Source organism: Hyposmocoma kahamanoa, unplaced genomic scaffold (genome assembly GCF_003589595.1).
Source record: "Hyposmocoma kahamanoa isolate Upper Pololo Valley unplaced genomic scaffold, ASM358959v1 192, whole genome shotgun sequence".
In the NCBI taxonomy this organism is placed as follows: Eukaryota; Metazoa; Arthropoda; class Insecta; order Lepidoptera; family Cosmopterigidae; genus Hyposmocoma; species Hyposmocoma kahamanoa.
In genome coordinates this window covers 4,930,434-4,946,623 of record NW_020653719.1, presented here as the reverse complement: position 1 = coordinate 4,946,623, position 16,190 = coordinate 4,930,434, and the positions used below count along the sequence as shown (strand labels likewise).

The 16,190-nt window shown below is 37.0% G+C and overlaps 1 protein-coding gene across 4 annotated transcripts in view; it reads right to left on the bottom strand.

Annotated features, from left to right (window-relative positions):
• The window catches only part of LOC113226631 (probable Rho GTPase-activating protein CG5521), a 54,761-nt gene extending 42,946 nt beyond the window's left edge, over nucleotides 1–11,815 (bottom strand). For 2 of the 4 annotated variants that reach the window (XM_026459345.1, XM_026459347.1), the window contains exons 1-9: nucleotides 11,710–11,815; nucleotides 11,264–11,374; nucleotides 10,227–10,244; nucleotides 7,818–7,989; nucleotides 6,765–7,339; nucleotides 6,396–6,692; nucleotides 5,789–5,970; nucleotides 5,268–5,411; nucleotides 2,729–2,910 (exon numbers count right to left, since the gene is read on the bottom strand). In XM_026459345.1, the coding sequence (XP_026315130.1) occupies nucleotides 2,729–2,910; nucleotides 5,268–5,411; nucleotides 5,789–5,970; nucleotides 6,396–6,692; nucleotides 6,765–7,339; nucleotides 7,818–7,989; nucleotides 10,227–10,244; nucleotides 11,264–11,374; nucleotides 11,710–11,815 (1,787 nt within the window). The remainder of the gene's footprint in view (nucleotides 1–2,728; nucleotides 2,911–5,267; nucleotides 5,412–5,788; nucleotides 5,971–6,395; nucleotides 6,693–6,764; nucleotides 7,340–7,817; nucleotides 7,990–10,226; nucleotides 10,245–11,263; nucleotides 11,375–11,709) is intronic. The other 2 variants (XM_026459346.1, XM_026459348.1) reach the window with 1 other exon arrangement.
• Between the last annotated feature and the right edge of the window lie 4,375 nt (nucleotides 11,816–16,190).

Below are 16,190 nucleotides of genomic sequence, written 5' to 3'. Positions count from 1 at the left end.
ACAGTGACGTATAGGTAGACTATATCTGTAGGTGAGAGGTAAAGAACTTTTTTTTATAATACCTAGGGATGAATAAGTCGCTTACCACTAGGCGGGTAAGCGACACGCCTGTCCATAGCAGTTGCAACACAACTCACGAGCTTTAAATCGGAATGATCTGAGGAATACTGCACGACACCTGTCACCCTGAGACAGAAATTGACAACTCCTATGTGTCTATAGTTTTACCAGCACCCTTACTGTTCAAAACCGGAACGCAGTAAGGCTCATATTACTATTTGGCGGCAGAAATAGATAAGGAATACTTCCCTGGACGATTTCTTTCACAAGGTGTGCCAAATAGTAATTGTTACTGTAAACGGGCTGTTAAATTACGCATTTGAAATAAATTTTAAGGTCACATAAAATATATTACATAAAAATCAAACGACGTAATGTCTTTTACCATTGCGTGATTTTTAGCATTCCAAAATAAACGTTTCATAAAAACATCTAAATTCCAAAATATGGACTTAATGTCCTTTACCTCTTACCTACAGATATTTATAGTCTAAAGCCAGCTACTCACTAGCGAGCTGTAACCGTAACCGTTGCATGTTATGTAACCAAAAATCATAGTGTGTGTCCATCGCGTGGTTCGCGAGCTTGCCGCGAGCGGAACGCATGTGGTTCGCATTAAGTCATCTGATTGAAGACTGTTACCTACAACCTCGTTACTGTATCTGTCACGTTACAGCTCGCTAATGAGTACCCGGCTTAACTGCAACATGTATTACTATGTGATGCGTATTACTTAGTTAGCAATTAAGTTTACGTTTTAATTTATTTCGTCAATTATATTCTGGAGACCGAAAAATGTCTTCATAAACCAACGTATTTCACTCCATCTTCATCTGTGCGGATGTACATAATTTGTAGAAAAATCAACAGATATTTAGTAGAAGTAGTGATTTTATTCATAACAATACTGGGCCGGAAAAAACAGAATATCGATATTCACCTTTATACCATTAGCCTTACACGGGTACCCAGGTAATCTAGTATCGTAATATCACTAGTCAAAATTAAACTATTCATGAACCTAGGAGGGGCGGCTGATAAGTCCGCGGCCTAAGGTACTTAAAAAAAAGAATAGTAGTCGAATGTTGTAGTTTTTTTAATTCTCAATATAATCAATTGAGGGATCAAGTGATATGCAGTTCTCACATCTGGCGTATAATGTGCCTTTAAACCACCAATAAAATATTTCTTGTCTGTCTTCAAAACTGCCTCCGTGGCCGAACGGTTACCATGCCGGACTGCCACGCAGAGGTCCCAGGTTCCATTCCCGGGTCGGGAGAAATATTTGTATGGCCTACATTCTCTCGTGAGTTTGGGTGTAATTTGTGGTTGTCTATGTGTGTGTCCATGGCACCCGCGACACAGGGTTTCCCTAGTGCGGGGCCATGTTGAGTGTGTGCGTTATTATTAAAAAAAATGACGATTTACGGCGGCTATCACTTCATTGTGAAAATCTCCGTCCCCGTAAGTCCTTTTTTAAATTGGAAAAAAGGAAAAAGTCGCTAGGAGCTAGGTCTGGACTGTAGGGAGGATGACTTATTTCTGAGAAGCCAATGTCTCTTAAAGCCTGCCTTAAAATCCGCGCCTTATGAACGGGCGCGTTGTCCTGCAAAAAGAACACTACACTCCCTAGCTTCCCGCGTCTCTTCTGGAGCCTGAGCCAATAAATTTGCATAACACCGGCCATTCATCGTAGTTCCCTTAGGCAGGTAATCGATTAGCAAAATGCCTTCGCTATCCCAGTCCCCATAAGCTTCGACGCCGACTTTTTTTAATCCATTGTGTAGATTCTTGTTTGAACTCCGGGTCATACTGACGAATCCATGTTTCATCAACGGTCACAAACGGCGTCGAGATTTTCGGCGACTAACTCCAAAAAATATATGCAACTCTCGAGTCGTCGTTCCTTGTCGAAAAACGTGAGCATATTTGGTAACGCGCACAATGTTTTTTCATATTCAAATATTGATGTAAAATTTCGCCAACCCTTTCTTTGCTGATTTGCAACTCTTCTGCTATTCAAGCGTTAATTGCAAGTCTTCAAAAATGTCTTTCGACGTTTTTCCCCTTTTAACAAGGTACTTTATTACGGTGCGGTGTTCCAAATTGCGAGAAATTTGCAGATTCGGCTGATATGACGTTGTACCCAGCACGAAATATTCAATTATGACTTTAAAAAAATTAAAAGTGGGTAATTTTAACTAACATTGAACCTCACAATAACTAGTATCACTAATAAGACGGTAGGTTACGTTTAAGTACCTTAGGCCGCGAACTCAACAGCCGCCCCTCGTAGTTAATCATGTATGGATTCATGTAAGAGCGATTGGTTTATCTATTTTGCCCTCCTTGTCATAATTAACGCATTTGCATTTTGATAACTTCCGAGAACACCTAAAACACTTTTATTTTTTATAGTTTTATTTGAAAAATGTCCACTGATTTTGCTTAATAATGAAACTAAATAAGATATAAACTAACCGCTTATAGGGTGTTATGGATCTCATTTCGCTGATACCAGATATGTTAATAACTCAATTTTGCTAAAAGTGTAGATGTATATGAATATATAGACGATGAGATATGAAAAATAGTCAATGGGATGGGAGTATAAGTAATCATTATGAAATTAGTGGAGGGTAAGGAAAGGGGAGTGTTAATAACTCACCAGGTGTTAGCGTCCATGGCGACATGCATAACCATGTATCGATATATGTTGAGGACGCGTTTGCAGGTGTCCGTTTGTTCTTCGAGTAATTGTTGCTGGCTCAGGGCGCCTGGTGGCGCCACGGGTGACGGTGACGCTAGGAAGACGTTTGCCGCTTGCGTCATGAATACTTGAAGCACATTCTGTTTGTAACAATTATCAATTTTAGTGGTATTCCTAATAATCGCCCGAGGCACTGGCCCTCATCAACTTAAACGTTCCTCTTAAAGTGCCTAGGATGCCCATTGCCAAATCTTGACTAGACTTGAGCAATTGTTTCAATCTTAAATCAAATTATTGCTGTAATTTTACATTTTTAATTGTTTTATTATTATGATTATTATTTTATTTTAGAATGTTCTTTGTATCTCATTGGCTTATTCTAAATAGTTAGTGCTGTATATACCTGTAGCGACATGGCACCTTGTATGGTGAATGTATGTATATTTATTTTTAAGATTGTTCTGTGTGAAGTTGATAGTGTATCTTTAAATAAATAAATAAATAATAACAAAGAAATGTTTGGTTAGCAGAGGCATCCACAAGGTATTACAACCCCTGTTAAATGTTAAAAATAAGCGACAGTCATATAAAAAATGTATGGCTGTGGGTTCGAACCCGGGCTCGCATCTCTTAGTGTCTCGGAACTTGTCTGCAAAATTTATTGTGAATTTACCATGACCTATTCGGTGGAGGAAAATATCATGATGAAACCTGTACGTCGAAGAAGGTTCACAATCCTCGGAAAACGTGTGAAGTCCCCAACTTGCATTGGGCCAGCGTGGCGGAGTATGACCTAAACCTTCGCCTGATAGGAGACTCGCGCCCCGCAGTGGGACGATAATGAGTTGATGATAATATATACATGATATACAAAATATAAACTCTTTTGCAAAGCGGGTACTTTAGATTTTTTTCTCTACTTCAATGAAGAAGAACAAGAAATAGGTTTTATTAATTTGACGATATATTGGCATTTTATTTGAAGCATCCTGGCATGATTCTTTACGTTCCAAATTTAAAATTTGAAATTAATAAAAGAAAAATAATGATTATTGTGGATTATTCTAAAATTGCTTAACTAATGGCGCGAATTGCTGAAACGATTTTTAACTGATTACGATATTTTAAAACTTTTTGGATATTTTCTGCAAATTAAACAATTTAATCTTTCTTTTTACATTAAATACCACTTTTTGATATGAGTGATAAAGTGATAAGGGCCGGTAAAATTATAGCCCTACTTGAAGAAGGTTGTTCGCAAACTTACGTGTCTCAGCGGCTAAATGTGAGTCGTTCAACTGTCCAGAGGACTTGGCAACGGTATCAAGAGACCAGTTCGGTCAAAAGAAGACCCGATTCGGGAAGAAAACGATGCACAGAACCAAGAGATGACCGCTTTTTGGTGAGTCAGGCGTTGCGGAATCGTAAGGCGTCAAGTGTGGACCTGAAGAAGAGCCTTGAAGAAGTAAGAGGAGTAGAAGTTAGTTTGTGGACGGTCAGGAGGAGGCTTTTGGCTGCCAATATCAGAAGTTACCGCCCAGCTCGGGGCCCTAAATTACTCCGTGAGCACCGTGTTGCTCGACTTCAGTTTGCTCGGAACTGAGCTTCATGGACTCTGGAGGACTGGAATAAAGTATTGTTTTCTGATGAAGCTAAAATCTCTTTATGTGGAGAGGACCGACGCCGGCGAGTGCTGCGAAGATCACGGGAACGCTATGCGGAAGTGTGTTTCGAAGAAATCACTCCTTATTGCGGAGGCTCCGTTATGTTTTGGGCAGCAATTAATTCGACGGAGCGTACGGAGTTAGTTTTCATAGAAAATGGAACATTAAATGCACACCGGTACATAATGGAAGTCCTAATTCCATATGCACAACCCACATTGACTGCACTTGGGGAAGATTCCATTTTTATGGACGACAATGCTCGCCCGCACCGTTCTGGCGACGTGGAAGCGTACATGCAAGAAGTTGGGATCCGTCGTTTAGATTGGCCAGCTCGAAGTCCTGATCTCAATCCAATTGAGCATGTCTGGGATGTTCTAAAGAGACGGGTAAGATCAGTGCAACCTGCTCCACAAAACATCAGGGAGCTAAAAAGAGTCATTGCAGAAGAGTGGGAACGTATTCCTCAAAACGTTATTAAAAACATCGTGGAAAGCATGCCCAGAAGGATTCAAGCTGTGATTTTGGCAAGAGGAGGTCACACTCGTTATTAGGTTTTTACATTTGTAACTTTATTCAATTAAAAAAATAAAAAAATCTTGTCTTTATTGCCGACCACTTCTTATTGTTTGGGCGTGTACATCGGTTTTAAAGAATCCATCGTTTTTTTTTTTCTTTTAATTGCCCGAATTCACTTCACGCGCATTAATTTACACAATTATAAGTATACAGACTAAGCCAAAGAAATAAATTTCATTTAATTAACTCAAATCGACTTTAGAACGTAAATTTCCTTAGGTGCCCGTTTTTTTTTTTGCAAAAGAGTGTATTACCTGCAAGCCAGCGCGCACCATCACATTGTCTCTACCGACTGCGCCGAGGTAGGAGTCATTGCGCAGACGACGCGGTGGTATGGGTGGCTCGCCACCGCTTTGCTCGTAGGTGTTTTCCATTAGGAACGGAGGGATCTCCGCCACCTAGACGTCATAAACATATGACGTAAAAAATACAGTGTAACAACAATAGGACATCTAGAATGATGCATGACCACTTTGTACGTTAAATTGTATTGTATGTTATGTATTTTGATAACATTGTAATGATATGGTTCATAAAGAATATGCATCGATTATTATATGTATTCTTGGAAAAAAAACCATACGTAATAAATAGGTCATTGAAGTATATATATTTTCGTAGAAGTATTTGTTTCAAATTTCGAAATATTATATGTTTATTTTCCATATAATATAGGTTCAGTCCCCAGCCAAAATATAAAATTGTATTAATATAAATTCTTCTATAAAATTAGTTTAAATAAATTTAATAATACCAAGATAAAAATGATACAAACATTCATCTGTATCCAGTCCTTATAAAGCGCGATGACACGCCTTACTGCAGCAGCGTGCGAGAACGGCAGCAAAAAAGCCTGTCGCAGTACTTCGATCGTGAAGTCGACGTGTTCGCGTGATGAACAACATAGAACGTCGCGCACCACTTGTTCGGAATTTAACTCTTCGCAGACCCCTGATCCTATGAACATTTTTAACTTGGTACAATCGATGCCTTTACATACCTGACCACCTCACCGTCCGTTTGGTTCCGAGTAGATCAGTGTTAACACAGGTGTTTAACAATCTTAACCTTTAACCAGTGAGCATTAAAATTGATTTTGATATGCCTTACTTATAATTATCATCATTAGTGAACGACGTTTTAAGAAACTTAAATAAAAAAAAGAAATAATAAATTAATAAATAAAAATAAATAAAAACTTTATTTTTATAATTTAAGTATTCCACCATATTAACTACTAAATGATAGCAAGCGTTACCATCGGAAGTAACGATAATACATATCGCTTCGTTACGAGAATGGAATGTCTCTTTGGAACTAAGCAAAATTTAAATTCAATGGAGAAGTAGTTCATTTCTCAATTTTAACGAGATCTGCCTTACCTGACTCCAAGCTAGGATGCGGTGTATTAGAAGCTGAATCATGGCTGGATGCTCTACTAGAGTCCGACGGATGTCCCACGGTAAACGAAGTCTCTTCTTCATGATGCAGAGACATCGCCGGCGTTGGTGTGGTGGAATGGACCATGTGAGATCCTGCGCTAGTCATAGAGGACGGTTGCACACCGTGATCACTGCCCTGCTTCTTCATGAAGTGAGCGTAGCTTGCTACCCATTTGATTAATGTGACTCGGCATATTACGTAGTCGTCATCTAAGATGTTATGTTGCACTGGCAAGTCTGCAATAATATCACTTTAATATTTGTTTTTATTTGTTTTTAATGCTTGAATTTGTAACGTAAAATACTTACCAAGGTTAGGCTTGTATAAAGAGTTCTTATAATTGAACTGCGGACAGATCACTGGCAAATAATAAAGCTTGAATCTCTCAAGCAGAAAAGCGAAGCTTCTCATGGCTTTTGTGTGAGATCTGTCCTTCCACTGAATCTTTGTAATTGATGTGGCCATACCATCAAGCAGTATTTCGAAGAAATATTTTGTTTCATTATCTATAGCTTTTTCGCTGGCAGTTGGCGGAAGTAGTGGCTGTATTTCAACGCTTTGAACAGGATTTAAAGCATTTGTATCATGGAATATTGAAGCTGATACATTCGCAATTTTCCCTATAATGCCTGTTGAAGTTTGTTCTACGACAATCTTCTTCGAGTTTTCTGCGTTAAAGTTCGGATGTTGCATTATATCATCTATACTGAAGTTACTACGTTCCTTTGATGTGTTCGTGGTAATGTCATACGGCTTTCCCTTGAGCGGGGAACCATTTGGCTGTATACAAAACTCAGGTAGGCCCGGTACGAGAGATGCGAACATTTTATGTACTTCCACTGGCGCATTATCTCCGAGAGCTTGATACCATAACAGGAAATACCTAAAAACATTATATGACCTATTTTACGTTTCATACAATACTCAAAGTGTAATATATTAACTAGAATATAAGGAAACAAATGAAGTAGGCTAATAACACAAAATGTATAGAGCGAATGTGGATAGAAGCGTGCCAAGGCAATGACGTTCAGACTGAGCACTTGCTCAACAAAACCGGGTCAAAATAACATACATTAAACTGACGTCAATGAAAAGGTCGAATCGTCGAAATGAAAGAGATATGTCAGAAACATAGCAGGCACAAATCCGTAGTGCCCGCCCATCAACTGGCAGATAATGTCTATGTATATACAAATTAGTTGCAACATTAATGTTACGTAATGTACAATAGAAAATTGCTATCTAACCCAATGATCAAAATTAAAACGTGATAAGCTCAGATAAAAGAGGTATCACCACAGTTCTCTTGTGATATACACGGTATTTAAAATAAATATCAGATTTTGTTACTATCGTACCTTACTGCCTCTGCCCGGAGTTTTTGTGAGTTTCCACTATGGAGTAGCTTCGAAAATATTCTTGTCAGAGAGTGCAACTGCCATCTCTTGGTGATCAGCTCTGGTAGAAGGCATAATACTTTTTCCAGAAGGGACAGGGCGCCCTCTAGCTCTTCCCGGCCAGCTTTGTGAACTATAAAACATTAAGAAACAAACTAATTAAACAGTAATATCATGTTGTAGTTCCTGCTAATTTAAGCTTTTCAAAAACGAGCAATAGAAAAGTAGGCTTTTTCGTTTAATGTATGTATGTATACAGATCATCAGTAATACACTTATAAAAGAATTACATTTTTAAAGCAATAGCAATTTTTAAGAAATCTACAGTTATATTATAAACAGATTAAACCCGTCATATTGCACCTTCAAACTTGTTAGTGTTAATGGTAGACAAAATGCTCTAAATGCAGTCGTAATTAAACAGCTCTTAAGTTTTAAATTAATATGCCTATTGATCTCATTCTTTGTTAACTGTAATACCTGATATTATCAAGAATATGTCGATAATGGGTGTTATAAATGGTCATCATTCAATAATGGACTGGTCAAGCCAAACTGCTGTGACTAAACTACTTACTCTTTTGGTTTTTGTATGGGCGACATTACAAATAGAATTTGACGAATTCTTTATTTTATGCAGGGACTTTAACAATCTGCACAATTGGAACAGGGTTTCTTTGGTTTTGGGTTTAAAAAGAAATATACAGATGAAGACAAATAAAAAAAAACAGCTGTTTATAATATTTTTTATGTAGATATTATGAACATTTTATTGTGAAAGTTGAGATGTTTCAACATCTTAATATTCTGTAGATGTTGTTTTGGTCACCTGTATAAGCTAGTACTCATAAATGCTATTAGCAAATTGGATACTTAATGGAATAGAAATTTTGTCAGTTTCAAGAATTAATAAACACATGTTTTTAAATATTTTCTTGATTCTTATAAATCAACACAAATCATGCATAGTTACAAAGTGAGTTTAGTATAGGTTATCACTAAAAGAGTATATACAATTTAAATAATGTTTTGTCAATCAATTGCTACTTTCACTGCTTATATTACAAGATTAACCACTGTCAATATAGAGTAAGATGATTGAAAAGAATAATGAGAGCAATTTAAAAGGGTTTCAAATTTAACAATTATTAAGAAATAAGAAGGTAGTGGTTCACAAATATGAGTTGATACAGAACAAGAAACCAATTCTTTCAGATAGTAGAGGATGAAGATTATGATTGCAACATGTTGTAGTCATTAACGTCACATTGCACAACTTTTTAAGTATTTATTTAAACATTTATTGCCTTAGTCCAAGTAGCATTTATTTAGCGACAAAAAGTGACATGCTATGAAACTAAATGCATGATAGTGATAAAATAGATTCAGTGCTAGCAGATATGTTGATGGTAGCTAATATCGTTATAGATAAGATTACAGCATCTACATTTGGTACTGCAACAAAATTTTATCTGATAGAGTTGTCACTCAGGTGCTTGTTAATTGTATTTTTGCAAAAAAATGCCTTGATGCATTGAATTTTATTATAATGTCTAATTCAGATTGTGATTAATGGCATGCATTGACCATAAGAAGCCAAATGTCAACAAGAATGGAAGACTGAACAAGATGTCCACTATTTTTTGAACTGCCTCCATGGTCGAACGGTTACCATGCAGAGGTCCCAAGTTCGATTCCCATGCCAGGAGAAATATGTGTATGGCCTACATTTATTTCTCTCATGACTTTCGGTGTAATTTGCGGTTGTCTATGTGTGTGTCCATGGCACCTGTGTTTCCCTAGTGCAGGGCTACGAGTGTGTTGTGTTATTATTATTATTATTTTGAATCCCCTGAAGTCTGAATATTTGCTTGCGCACCCCTTGTCTTGTCTTAAATAATAATTTTCCAAATGTATGTACCTATTATAAATAAAATACACATATTTCTCGTCATATGTGGCTGCTAAGCATGCTGCAGAGTAACTTTTGGTGCAATAATATTGGTAAAGATAATAAAGTTTATGTGACCCTACAACAGTGCAGGGCTGTAAAATTAATTCATTTAAACATTTTGAAAAACTGCTTGGCAAGTCTGTACTTTTGCCTCTTACCTATAAGTCAGATCACAGGTTTATTTCTAAACAGTTCCGTGTATTTTGTTGGCATAGTATCAAATAACTAATTTATTGGATAGCAGTGTTCATGTGCAAATTAATGTAGCTTTTGTGCTATTGTTTTTCATATTTTACAATTTGATTCTATGAGTTTGTTGCAGTAATGTCACCACATTAGTAAAGCATTAAATGAGTTTCGGGGTGATATGACAATGGATGACAGTGTTCCAATGTGCCAAGGTACCCATAACTCACCGAGGTGGAACGGAAGTTCTGTATGCCAAAAACAAAAAAGTTGTCATAAGTACTTATTCTATTATGTATTTATACGAGTCAATTACATTTACTATAACATTTAGCTTATTTTACAAATCCTTATTGAAAAATGCCCAGCAGTAGGTACATTTGGACTTTTTTCAGAGATTCCTATTGTATAGTAAGAGCTAATAATGAGGATACCTTCTACACACTCACTCTATAGCGCATAACTAAGAGTGCACAGGATTGCGCGCGGTAAAGCCTGCACACGTAATCGCGCAGTTACCTATTTGAAGTTTTTTATGCTAACATTGTTTTGCGCGCAATTGCTCATATTTGTTTTTATTACAATGGGAGAGCATCCATGTAAAAGGCAACCTTGGATCACGCAATTGCGTTCACACTCTTTCCATTTTCTTTCCAACATCTTTGATTGCTGTATCACGCGCGATACAGTGTCTGTGCAAAGCACGATGTTAGCGTTTACCAGACTTGTCAAATGCTGATACAACTGGGGAGATGTCTAGAGGTAAAATTGCAAATCAAAACACATTATTTAATTAGGATTTAATTAAGAGTAATATTTTTGTGTCTTGATAATATTAACACAACTTTCACTTTAACTTCCCCAACAGTGAGCAATTTTCAGCAGGGATTTGCTGAATAAACCAGAAATTTGTGTAAGAAAATTAAGAAATTTTAAAATTTTATTTTAAGTAAATGTTATAATAAGGTTATTTTAATTTTTGTTTTTACGTTCTATTTGTATTATGGTTACCAAATAAACTATTTTTCTTTCTTTCTTTCTTTCTAAGTGTTACTTTTATTTGAAATGCCTGATTTCTGTTCATTATTTTAATAGTATTGTAATAGTCCAGACAGAGTTGTGACACTTAACTTTATTTACAAAATTTAGTTATTTTTGGAAACTTTTTAACTTTTGATTTGATTGTATCACCCTGGACCAGCAAATCCATTACCATTATATTAAAAAATCTCTTTTACAGAGAAAATGAAAAGCTACTGTTAAATACCTCTTTGACGAAGATTATTTTCAGCTTGAATGAAGTTGTCGTACAGAATGTAGTACACATGACTGAAGTTAGCTTCAAAATAGCTCTTTGCTTCATCGGCATCGTAATGTTCTGTAAAAAAGTAAACACTAATGTAATCAAATTGAATGTTACAATTATTTGTAGCTACAACAGTGATAGGGTAAACCAATTACGTCAATACCAGAAAAAATATGACAAATGCTTAAAAGAACGATTTGTTGGTCAATTCCTTAGAAAATATTAGCGTAATTGTACAGTAAACACAAAGTAAGCCGCGACGCACTAACTACAGTTATTCTGAACTAATTAGCATGTTGCGAAGAGTGAACCATTGGCATTATTAAAATATTACTAATCAGCTTCAGACATATCTCCTAAACATATTACAAAAGAGTACAGGCTACAGAAAGGCTAAATAATCTTACCTAAGACAATTTTTAAATGCTTCAGCCTGGTCGCAGAATCCTTCTTCGAATCCTGTATTTTAACTGATGATTTCTTGACATCTTGATGAGATTTCTTAGTAAACATTTCGATAGTGAATTTATACCGTCATAACGCAGAATTTTCTCATTCTATGAATGAAAAATTCGATATTTTCACATTGTTTTCTTCAGACTTTTCACTCCCATTTTTGACGTTTCGTTTACTCAGAAATAGAGATGACCAAACGATTGTTCTGTGTCATCATGATTCAAACTAAACGATTAGTGGTGAATAGTTTCGAATATACCAGCGATATATCTTAAAATATAATTTTCCGTCATCATTTTTACTTATTAATTGGTCACATTTCGAAAATTTATATTTTTTAAAGCAAATTAATACAGTAGTTAATTTTTTATTTGATAATCGATGGTTTGTAGACAAGTGTAATGTAGAAAGTATTAAAAAAATGTACAACAAAAATTTTGTATCTATTGTGTAGTAGTGTGTATATACACTAAGCTACTATAATGTTTCCAAACTAGAATAAACATGCAGATATCTATGGAATGTTGTTTTTATACGAAATAAAAGGTTTATTTATTTTAAGATTATGTGGTTTTACAATAATGTAATATAAAAAGCTAGTATACTGTACATACATATTATGTAGATTTCGATGTGAACAATTTTTGACATAGGTAACAGTTTTTTCTTAGACTGTTAAGCTCCTTAGTAGTTTACTAATCCGTTTAGAGTATAAATAAAATGGTTGTATAAGTCAATCCACAATGGGTTTACGTGAGTGAAATGCCGGAAAACGCAAATTTATTCGATATAAAATATAATCGATTAAATTGCCATTACTTCACCCTTTTATGAATATGACGTTATTTTTATTTATAAAGCATTGGCTTCAGAGCCATTAGCTTAATGGTAACAAATAATCAAGAAACGCACAACGTTATATACATAAACTAAAAATTAATTCGTGTAAAAAATGTAACTGCTAAAATTCGCCATCTCATTTATCAGTAGAAAAACCTGATAAATATGACGTTTACAGTCTCGCTATTTTCTTGCTATTGTATGTACTACAATGACTACATACAACGCAAGAAGGAGATAAAATACAAAAAATCTCAATGTCGTCATCACTACACATTGAGTGAAACTAGACAATTTTTACCGCTTTTTGATTTATTTAGATGTTGTTTTGCTGAGTTACGTAGGTATTGCATGTGCAATATATCTGAGGATCGTATTCCAGAATTCTACTCAATGCTCAGAACAGCTCCAGAGCTCTACTAAAGTCAAGACTTGAGTATGATTTAAAGCACTAGAAATCATACTGGAGTCCTTGCCATTAGGGTCGTATTTCCAGTGCTTGAAATCATACTCAAGTCTGCTCAAGTCCTGACTTGAGCATTGAGTAGAGTTCTGGAATACGACTTATTTTTTTTCCATCCTCTAAGCAAAATATAGTATATCTCACGTCTTAATATTTATTAGACAAAAGTTACATTCTATAAATAAGTAAATATTTTTTTATTAATGGCTAGTTTTCTATTTTGTTTAACTTTATTTTACGATTATCGATCACATTGGTTGAATTCTTAGAGGTTCAATTTATAGATTGCATAGAAAATATTTCGAGTTATTCGGACGTATTTGCCTCCGTGGCTGAACGGAGGCAAATATGTCCTTGCTGGACTACCAATCAGAGGTCCCGGGTTCGATTCCCGGACCGGGAGAAATATTTGTATGGCCTACATTTATTTCTCTCAAGTTTGGGTGAAATTTATGGTTGTCTATGTGTGTGTCCATGGCACTTGCGTTACAGGGTTTCCCTAGAGCGGGACTGTGAGTGTGTTTTTGTTTTTTATTCTAATGTAAGTGTGCATTTGACCTCCATCTCACCTGATGGAAAGTGATTATGAGGTCGACGATGGACCATGAACACCTAAATAATGCCTATTCACTCTCGCCTTGAAAAGGTCGAAGTTATAAAGTTCAGGGAATAAGTCTGCAGGCAGGAATTCCACTACATAGTCGTTCGCCTTATAAATGTGGAAGCGTAACGCTTCGTGCGAATCTTTGGAAAATCCACAACATAGGGGTGGAAGCCAAGCCTACGTCCCCCGATGATGGAAAGGGGAAGGCGGAATTAAATCGTATTCATTAATAGTTAATGCCATCGCACACTCTCCGTGATATATCTTGTAACATACCGATAAGCAGGCAACTTTACGGCGGTGTTCAAGGTTCTGCAGCTTCGCTTCTACTAATTCCGAGTCACCTATAAGCCTCTTGGCACGCTTCTTAATTGAATCCAAGGTGGCCAGTTTGTATGGAGCAGAGTCATTCCAAAGGTGGCAGCAGTACTCCATACACGACCGGACTTGTGCTTGATACAGCTAAAACAACTGTCCCAGTGTGAAGTAACGCCTCACCCTGGAAAGGATACCAAGCTTCCTGGCTGCATTTTTGGCCATGGACACAATGTATCTGGCGAAGTTCAGATTGGACGACAGTTCCATTCCAAGTAGCTGGAGACGGTCGGCTATCGGTATGGACACATCACGAAAAGTCGGAGTCAGCTCAAAGGGACTCCGTTTTGTGGAGAATAGACACGCCTGCGTTTTGGTAGCGTTAAATTTGACAAGATTGGCATTGCCCTAAACAAAGACTGCCTTGAGCGTCAAATCTAAACGGCTAACCATGGACTCTCGACAACACTGGATTTTCTCTCCACTGACCAAGTATCTATCTACAACTGTGCTGTTATCAGCATACGTAAAGGTACCTGGAATTAACATATCATTGATATGCAGCAGAAAGAGAGTTGCAGACAGTACGGAACCCTGAGGAACTCTATCGCCATATGTTCGGAAGAGTAGCCTTCTAAGACCACTCGAATGGAACGATCACTCAAGAAATCCGAGATCCAATTACAAAGGTCAGTGGGAAGCCCATAACATGGAAGCTTGCTTAAAAGGCATGCGTGCCAGACCCTGTCAAAGGCTTTAGAAATGTCCAAAGATACTGCAAGTGCTTCGCTTTGCTTTTCTATAGCCTCGTTCCATATGTGACAGGCATACACAAGAAGATCCTGGGTAGATCGCACTCATCGGAATCCATACTGGCGATCACTGAGGAGGTTATTGTCTTCAAGGTATGACAGGAGACGGTTGTTGTGTACACGTTCCACAGTCTTGCAGAGTATGGAAATGACTGATATAGGTCTATAGTTGACAGGGTCAGCTCTGCTTCCCTTTTTGGGCACAGGTTGCACCTTTGCAAGCTTCCACGACCTGGGAACTATAACAGTCTCAAGTGGTAGGCGATACAGGCGTGTGAGAACAGGAGACAACTCAGGCGCACAGTTACGTAGGACTAGTGCTAAAATGAATTTTTGTGAGACAGCGCTACATGAAGTGTATATCACCATCCCGCTTTTTTGTCGTTAGAGTAAACTGGGTACGGTTGAAACAAATCTAAGAACGAAGCTAAGAATATATCTTTCGATTCATATGAGATGAAGTGAGAGGTCCAAGGGGCGAAAGAAGCGGACAACAAGTCCCAACATGAATCACATTGTTGCATCGCTCAATTATCTTTGCAATTGTTTATAGGAAGCCCTATTGTGTTTTAAAAACCAAAAGTAAGTATTTTTGTTCGGAGATTTCTCCAGTTACTGTGATTATTATTGAAGTCTGACTATTGAGTGTATTTATGTGTTTGAAATGAAGCTTGTAGAATAGGGTTGCGTGGTTAGTTTTAATGTGTCATTATTGCCACACTTACCAGAAACGATTTTGTACCTAAAAGAGGCTGGGGACGGTTGAAACAATTTTTGTGGGTACGGTTGAAACATTTTTTGTGGGTACGGTTGAAACAACATATTTATTTAATTTTCTTGTTTCTTAGATTTCGAAGTATAAAGACGCCTACGAGGAAATAAAAGCACGAGATTTTGCTTGCTGCAGAGAAGCATGGACTGAACCACTGTTCGCTCCTAAGATATGTAAAATCGAGATGCATCTAGCATCTTGCGTTAGATAGACCAAATTCCGAAAATACAACAGACGCAGAGACCCTTCCTATAAGGAATACTGGCACATCTGATAAAACTACTTCACTATCACCTTCTCTCTTAATTAATAAACCACGGATAGAGACGGTAGCTCAACAACAAGCTATCAATATTTACCAGTCCCTAGAACACCTGAACAGGAAAACTTTATTTGTCCGGAAGTTTACCGGACAAATAAAGTTTGAATACACTACCCAGACGACATCACAATAGTATACATCAAACTTCGCCTAAACCCTTCTGGAACTGATTTCGTAACAAACAATTCCTTCTGGTACTGATTTTGTATTTACGCCGAAAGCTATACGACCATTACCGAAAGCTCCCCGAAAAAAAGCAAACAGTAGGTGGAAAACCAGAAAGTCTACTATTTACGCTGAAAAT